The sequence below is a fragment of the Papaver somniferum genome, chromosome 8 (assembly GCF_003573695.1).
Source record: "Papaver somniferum cultivar HN1 chromosome 8, ASM357369v1, whole genome shotgun sequence".
Classification (NCBI taxonomy): Eukaryota; Viridiplantae; Streptophyta; class Magnoliopsida; order Ranunculales; family Papaveraceae; genus Papaver; species Papaver somniferum.
Genome location: NC_039365.1, coordinates 58610499 through 58619054, shown reverse-complemented (window position 1 = coordinate 58619054; position 8556 = coordinate 58610499). Strand labels below are relative to the sequence as shown.

The 8556-nt window shown below is 41.0% G+C and overlaps 1 protein-coding gene across 1 annotated transcript; it reads right to left on the bottom strand.

Annotated features, from left to right (window-relative positions):
• Positions 1-6484: 6484 nt before the first annotated feature.
• Positions 6485-7222, bottom strand: LOC113301774 (probable steroid-binding protein 3). Its single transcript, XM_026550590.1, has one exon. It carries the CDS (start codon positions 7119-7121, stop codon positions 6822-6824), a length of 300 nt encoding a protein of 99 aa, XP_026406375.1. The 5' UTR covers positions 7122-7222; the 3' UTR covers positions 6485-6821.
• Between the last annotated feature and the right edge of the window lie 1334 nt (positions 7223-8556).

The following is an 8556-nucleotide window of genomic DNA, read 5'->3' as shown; positions in this document are numbered from 1 at the left end:
CACAAAGTGAAGAAGAAGGGTTGGTCTTAGGGAAGGAAGCAAAGAAGGTGTTGAGACCAGAATGGTTAATTCTAAAGGTGTGGCTATTTTATGACTTGCATCCGAGTTTGGAACTGGCTTGTGGAATGTAAGCTATCAGTTCTTTGGTATTTTATGGATACTGTGTCGTTGTTAACCCAAACTCTCTTGTTTGGTCGAAATAGGTAAACCCTATTTATACAAGTCATATTGAACGCACCCTGATCTCGTAGAAAGTGGTAATGATTGAGTGATGGAGAAGTGGGGTAATGTGTAAATGCCAGAGACCACGTTCCTACTATGAAGCAAACGGGTTAGTTTACACCCACTACTTCTTGCCGCCACTAACTTCCCTTGCTTTCTGACACTTTTTTATAATGGGCGTGTTGCACGCCGCACGCTGTAAACCGCCAGACCAATACCCCGATGAGCATCCCCCAGTTTGTGACATGTTTGATGTCTCGAGTGTTTTTATGGAAAACGTGTAGCAGATTTCTATGTGTGGCAAGTCAAAGTCGGGAGACTTTCCGCAGAATAATAGCATGTGATGTTATTAGGCTTATCTTGGCTAGTCGCCTAACACTTTCCACAGGCCTGTCAATTCTGTGGCGAATTTGGACAGCTAAGATTGCGACTCATGAGAAAGGGTGGCCTTTGATTATGGCCACATTCTGTTGGCGCTTGATAATGGTACAATGGCGCCATTGGCACATGCCAATGGCGTAGTGACATATTTAGTCCATGCCAGTGGCACAATGACATGGTTGGCATAGTTAGCGCATGCCAGTGGCACGGTGGTGCAAGTAGCGCCTGGCGTAGCCATGGCCGCTAGATTTTGGCACATTGGTGTTAGACCCAAATATGGCTTGACAACATTATTTAAAGTTTCCACATCAATCCCAACGCTCTGGGTAGTATTACCTGGCTTGATTGGCGCAACAACTTTAACTAAATTAGGTTTTGGCATGCCAAAACCCTAATTAGTGCGTGTGGTAGGTGGCCGCGGCACAATGATGTTTTTTGTGCAAACGGTGCCATAGCCATGCCAAAGCAACTATAGCAAGGCCATAATATGGAAACGGCTATAGGAGCAAGGGTTGCTATGAGCGGCTATGGTATGGCGCCATTCTTAGGGTCCTGGGTCCTGCATGGATCGTGGCATGTTGTGGGGCCCCGAAGTGGCGTAATTTTGGGCCACGAATGGAAATTAGAGTTTCGACTAATGCTACTAAAGCAAGGTCGTGTTTCTGATTAGGATACCCTAATTGAAGTCTGTTATGGCGTTGGACACAAACAGAAGGTGGGTTAGCACGTAGGCGCGTTATTTATGGCACGTCGACACGTTCGTCTTGCTGCTTCGGCAAAGTGGCACGTTTGGCATGTTTGGCATGCACGTTTAGTGCATTGACGCGGCATGGCAGGTTTGGCATGCCATTAGCATGTGGAGCAGGATGGAACGTTTTGCATGCCATTGTCATGTTGGCGCGGTTTTGGAAATCCAATTTGGCATTGTGACCATCTGGTGCAATTTTGCCTCTTTTAATACTGTGGCAGGTTTAGAGCGACCTGATTGGTCGATAAAAGGAGGGGCCATGCTTGGCCGCACTTCCACTGCGCATAGCGGATTTAAAGCGATCTGATTGGTCGATGGGAAATAGGGCCGGCAAGTATGGTCCCAGCCACAACTCATGTGCGTGTGGCGGGTTTAAGACGACCTGATTGGTCGACGGGAAACATGGTCGGTCGGGAAACACGGGGTGTGGCCGCTTGCAAGTGGCGCTTGCCGGCCTATGGCATGGTCACACCTCCCTTTGTTGCTGCTCCTATTCCGCGACTCCTTTTATTCCTTGTTTTCTGATTTTGGGTAGGATTTTGCACCTACTAATCCATGACGGATTAATTGCCTAGTTTGCCTAAGCTTAGTTTCGACCAACGGGGTCTAATATACTGCGCAGGGAGCATACCCTAATTTTTGAAAATCATGTTAATATTTGAATCTTGTGAATTATCACAAAATTGATTTGAATTCTGTGTGTTTACACAAAGTTCTTTAAGTTTATTGTGAGAGAGCAGTATGCTTTCCGATTGAGTACTTTTATGCAAGGACCTTAACCTTGATACTTGGAAATTCGTGCTACTTTACTGCGAGTGAACTAAAATTATCATTCCATATCAATATTAAGGGTTTGGCCAGGGAATATAGCACAGAAAGCATTCAAAGAAACTTATATTAATTGAATAATATAGGCAGGGTGCCGAAATTTACAGAATATTTGGGATTTTTGCTACATGCACCATTCTGGATAAATTTCATGTGAGTATTTCGAGTTGCTCAATAAATGCGCCAGTGAAAAGTTTGAATACTCATCACTTTACATGGATCCGCTTCTTTGCAGAATGACGACATATCAAATGCGAAGTTTTACAATTTTAACCCTGAACTAAAAACCACCATCAAGACATACACAAATGACGAATGTCAATTAGGGTTTTGGTTTGGCGGTCTATGACACGGCTATTTCTCATCGAAAAAAAGAGCAAAGGCGTCGGAATAAGTAGTTAAACTCAACCTATTTTATCTCTATCTATTCTGGAAGAGACGAAAAAAATGCCCCAAACGACAAGTAATCCCTATTTTCACGACCTGATATTAAAGAATTTAGCTATAAATAGGTCCTTTATTTCTCCAAGCTAGCACAAAGCTTTGTCATAAACTCTCATTACAATTTTTCTTCAAACCCTAAAATTTTCTGATCCCTCTAGAACCGGCTCTAAGCCCCCTTCCATGTAACTGAAGCATCATTTGAACGAACACGGTGCGTGGTTTAGGCGAAGATTATTCGTGTTCAACCTCCCGCAACTCACTTTCAAAACCCTAGAATACCACTTTCAAAACCCTAGAATCCCACTTTCAGTGCCTCACCAACTATAATTTGGCGACCACAATGGGAGGCTATTCACCCAGTTACAGATCTCAATCACGGAAAATATTAGGAAGGAAGTTGATTTCATCAATCCAAATACAAAGACGTTTGATTGATTCAGTCTCTGTAATTAACACTACAGACGTAGTCCAGAAGGTTATCACTACCAACATTTTTTTTTTGTCTCGGACGATTGTTTAGCCTTGTTGAATAAGTTAATAACGATCTGAATCACTTGAATCTTTTCCCTTCATGGAAAAAACGTACTGGTAACCTACTCTACAAATATTTACCACTAAACCTTGAAAACGTTGGGTAAGGACCTGAGCGAGCTCCCAGGGACTCAACGGAATCTTGCAAAACCTCAGATCGATATCTGACTTATCTGAAGACACCTATGAATAACCAGTAGGGATAGATCCAACAAATCAGAACTGAGTACCCATTTTACAAAGAAAGAGTACTAAAACTATTGAGAATTGCACGGACGGAGCCATTGTACAATCGGCCTTACCGGAGAAGATGGAGCTCATAATGAATGTGACATAGCAAAACCACAACCCTCCAACTATTCAAACTGCCTCATAACTCTCAATGACCGGATGACGCTCTAAACTTGAAGATTCTGACGAAATTTTACTCAAAAATTCGTTCAGGTCAATGCTCCTCAACTCGATTACAGGGTACCAGGGAATTTACTATACTTCATTATTTTACTCACAGCTCCTTCATTCTTTATCCGATTAGGCCTCGTTCATTTTTCATTAGATTTGTTATTCCATTTTCTACCAGATAAAGTTAGTAAATACTTGGAAAGGCTCCAAAATATTAGCCACCTAATCAAAAAAATTTGCAGAGCCACCTAGTGTCACATACTACCATATCCATCCAAGATACATCTTTTCGCACATCGTGCTCTAGAGTGTCATGACCAGAAAGTGAAGAAAGTATGAGACGAGACTGGATCCAAAGACGAAGATCAACCAAAGCTCAGCCTTGTTCAAAAACGCAAAGTTGTTAATCGATATGCTACCTTAACACCTGTTTTTCATAAAGAAGATGAACTAGCCGTAACACTTGTTTGGCCAAGTCTCCATGAACCTCCAGATAAAATGCACCAATGACTATCCAGTTTTATTATACAATGGGACCTAAGTTTGACCAATACGGAGAAGGATAATATCTTTGCTTCCAAACTTACCAAAGGAAAAGAAATTTGTAGTGATACTCGTAAGGTCAACTATTCAAATAAAGACTCCACTGCTCGACGTACAACCACAAGAAGCTACTGTCATTGAAGTAAATAGGGGAAGGATCCAAGAGCATAACTCTTCATCACTCAGGCCATAAGATATTCATCCAGATAGCTGCTAGCAGTTCTCGCAGTCAAAGCCTCTTATCTCAAAAAAACCCGGCTTAACAAGTTGTCTCATATTTCAGAGTTTTATGTGATGACCGATAGAAAATATATGACGAACACTTACAACTTCCTCAGGTCAAGAGACGACTCCTCCACATGAAAAAGTACCTAGCGGATTTCCAGAGAACTCTCCCATCAACAGGGACAACACAAATCGATTGTTCAGCTAACCATGAAGTGTATCAATTTCTCTGCTAGTATTAGAAGACGTTTACAACTCTCAAGTTTGGTTGACCATCTCCCAAAGGAAAAATAGACCTTGACATGATTCTCTACATACGTCCCCAGAGTGTCATTTTTCCATCCTGAAGACTCAATCTCGAATGCTACGAGGGTCTTACTTCAACTTCCAAGCGTCCCGAGTTAACAAGAAGCCTTGGTCGAATCTCAAATAGGGGACTGACGAAGAACCATACATCAGACATCTGCATGTCCAACAAAAGGCGACCTAGACATTCAATTCTCAGATAACATATTTGGACACCATCTACAAGGGTCTCCGGAGAGTGGAGTACATCAAGAACATTCAGAGTTAAGGATTTATCACTAAAGACAACCAAACACATTCAATATGGTTATTTTCTTATTGCTGCACGTTTCAGTCCTCACACCCACATCACAACATACCCAAATATTATTACTTGGGGACTGGGGGACTAGATTCAAAGTGGTGAGGGGAGCTTATCTGCGACTCGGGAGATCAAAATGTCATCTCTGTTCTCGTCGAACTTATCGCCGCCAATATCTTCTTCACATTCAACAATTACAACTATGTCCTAGATCCTGACTGAAGATATGAAGATTCAAATCTGAATAATTTTGTTGCTACAAGATGTTTTACGCATGCACCAGGACTCACATGAAGTAGAAGAAAAATTCAAAACATCCCTCAACTCTAGATGCATGCATGAGACAAATTAGGGTTTGCAATCGAGTTGAAGAAGAGTCTATAGTTTCTACTCTATTCAGACTTGGCTCACCTTTCAGCCAGCTAACTAAGAACTGGTAGAATTTGGTAGAGAATTAGACGATGCTCCATTGACGAAAGATGTTCCTCTATGTCCCTACTAGCATGAGTTAGAATGGCATGACATTCTGAGATACAAGCTAAGAGATATGATCAAAACACTAGAATGCCTTACTGCTGAAAATCCCTAGATTTCCGAGTTCGACTTCACGTGTACTTACTACCGACCAAATAAGCTCAAAATTTGCATTTTTCACTAATTGCTACTCGTATTTGAGGATTTACTATAAGGCAATCGATGCACTAACATTCTGGAAAATATCTTATTTTGCCCCTCAGTAACATAAACTCATTTGATGGAGGCGGAGCATATATCATTTGTCTATCCTGGCCATAATTCTTAATACTAGAGGTATATAGCAAACATGAAGAGGAGGGAATGTCAACTATTGTCAATACCCATTTGATGGAGGCGGAGCATATATCATTTGTCTATCCTGGCCATAATTCTTAATACTAGAGGTATATAGCAAACATGAAGAGAAGGGAATGTCAACTATTGTCAATACCGCTGTACACCTTGTTCGTGAGGTGAGTTTTCTCAGGCCTCCTACACCAAATTGAATCACACTGCACCTAGACTCTTTATTGCTAGTTGCTTATAAACAAACCCAAAAAAGAACTCCTTACAAAGGTGAACCCTTCTACTCTGTCAGCTCTGGCCAGGTCTAACTCGCAAACTTCAAATTCTCAAAGACCGAGCTCATGACTCCTACGTTTTCACCAACCTTTCTTATGCCAATAACGTGTTGCTTGATGGGTCTAAACGAAATTTGGCCGGAGCAGCAGGTGGCTATACAGCTGGCTGGCGGCACATCTTAAGCCAAATAATCTTTCCTTTTCCGTGCACTCAGAAATTCAATGTATCCTACTTTTGAACACAGATTAAGTTAGCTAAACCAAGAAACAACACAGGCTCTCACTTGAATAACGCAACAGAACTCACTCCAATATCTTATCAAACTCACCAGAATACCAGATACCTCTATGTTTGATCCACCAACCTCTTTCATCTTATTCTGAATCTTAATAATCGCTGTTCAATCTTCACTCATTAGAATTTGCACCAGCATGAAGTGCAGTACTTCAAAGAAATTCACAAATAAAAGGTTCAATCAAGAGAAAATATACCAAAACACAAGTTCATACACCATTTGTCTGTAAATAACTAACCCACAAATCATAACCTAACCTTAGAACCCAGACAACCACAAAACAACAAGGAAACATTGAAATCATATTCAAAATACAAAATTAGAGACCAACAACTCCTGATTCACACAATCTTCTTTTATTTATCTGTTTCTTAATTTCTTCCGTACACCATAACCCTAAATAGGAACACAAATTGCAAATAGTTCAAGAAATTACAAAGTACAGTGACCCAAATTTTTATTGGAGTAGCAATACTTGTCCACAGAAAACCCCCAATCTAAACAACAGAACCAATAACAGGGTACTTAGCTTCAAATTTCTTCTCCCAATCGTTAAGAACACCCATTTCTTTCTCAGAGAGACCATCTAAAGAAGCACAAATATCTTCATCATTTTTACTCATCTTAGCCAAAGCTCTACTTGCATCTTTACCAGCAAATATACAGTAAGATCCACCAGGACCGTAGAAACTTTTCCCTGTTGTAACATCAAATATCTTTCCTTTTAATGCCACGTAAATTGGTTTGCTTGCATCCGAACCATCAAATTGTTTAAGCTGTTGCAGAGTTAACTCCATGATTGAATCGATTCGATCCGTAGAGAGAGGTGCGTATTAGGATTTTGATTTTGCAGAGATGAATTTGAGTTTGAGAAATCAGGGAAGAAATGAAAGGGTCTGGGTTATTATAGAGGCCTTGATACAAGATGCGTCAATCTTGACTGTTGGATACTCATTATTTATTTATCGTGGACCATACAAATAGAGACCTGAGTCGAGGTATTTAAGATTTAAGAGACCTAAAGGTCAAATAGTCTGACTGAGGATGCAGTGATCTACACTACAAACAACTAAATTAGGGGTTCAATTTTACAGGATCTACATTGTAAAGATTGGGATAAAACCTTAAAGAGGTAGAGATAACTCTATCATAAAAATCTTCACTAGTTTGATTAGGATTACAGAGACGAATAAAAGTGAAGAGTGTTTTGGTCACACGAGCCAAACACACACACACACAGAAGTTCAACTAAGGACACTCAATACAATGATAAGGGGATCCCTTAAGTAGCTAAGTCATACAAGGCTATGACAATGCCCACTCCTACAGCATATCCTTGTCCTCAAGGATGAACTTAGGGAAAGAAGATCTGATGAAAGTTGTGTCTTCCCAAGTAGCATCTCCTTCAGCAGTGTGAGACCATTGTACCTTCACCTGTCGAACATGTTAGCGGCCCTTGATAAGAACACGAGTACTCAAAACTTGAACATGCTTGACCTTGAATAATCCATCTTTGTCCAAGGTGGGAAGTACTGTCCGTGGGAGAAGTCCTTGGCCAATTTTCTTCTTTAATTGTGAGACGTGGAAAACTGGGTGAATCCGAGAAGAAACATGTAACTCAAGTAGATAAGCAACAACACCAACTCTTTCTAGTACCTTGTAAGGACCAAAGAACTTGGCTGCGAGTTTGAGATTCTTGCGTAGCTGAATTGATGTCTGCCTATATGGATGAAGACGTAAATATACCCAATCGCATACTGCAAAAGATCTCTCAACCCTTCCCTTGTCAGCTTGCTGTTTCATTCGATGTTGAGCAGTAAGAAGATTCTGGCGCAATACATCTGTCATAATGGCTCGCTGGTGTAAATAATCTTCTACTAAGGAATTGTCAATGGTCCCAACAGCGTGTAGCCCAAATTGTGGTGGAGGATAGCCGTAAAGAGCCTGAAAAGGTGTTAGCTTGATGATGGTGTGGTAAGAGGTATTAAACCACCACTCCGCGAGAGATAACCATGACACCAACTTGACAGGCCTGTAACTACACATGCAACGCAAATAGGATTCTAAACAAGCATTAACACGTTCTGTTTGTCCATCCGTTTGCGGGTGGTAAGCGTGCTCAAATGTAGAGAAGTACCCACTGCCTGGAACAAGGCCTGCTAAAATCCACTCTGAAATACTGCATCTCTATCGGAAGCAATGGTTTCAGGGATGCCATGTAGTTTAAGGATG

What these genes read in the sequence shown, in the direction of transcription:
- LOC113301774 (XM_026550590.1), bottom strand. Translation starts at nt 7,121, where the DNA reads ATGGAGTTAACTCTGCAACAGCTTAAACAATTTGATGGTTCGGATGCA.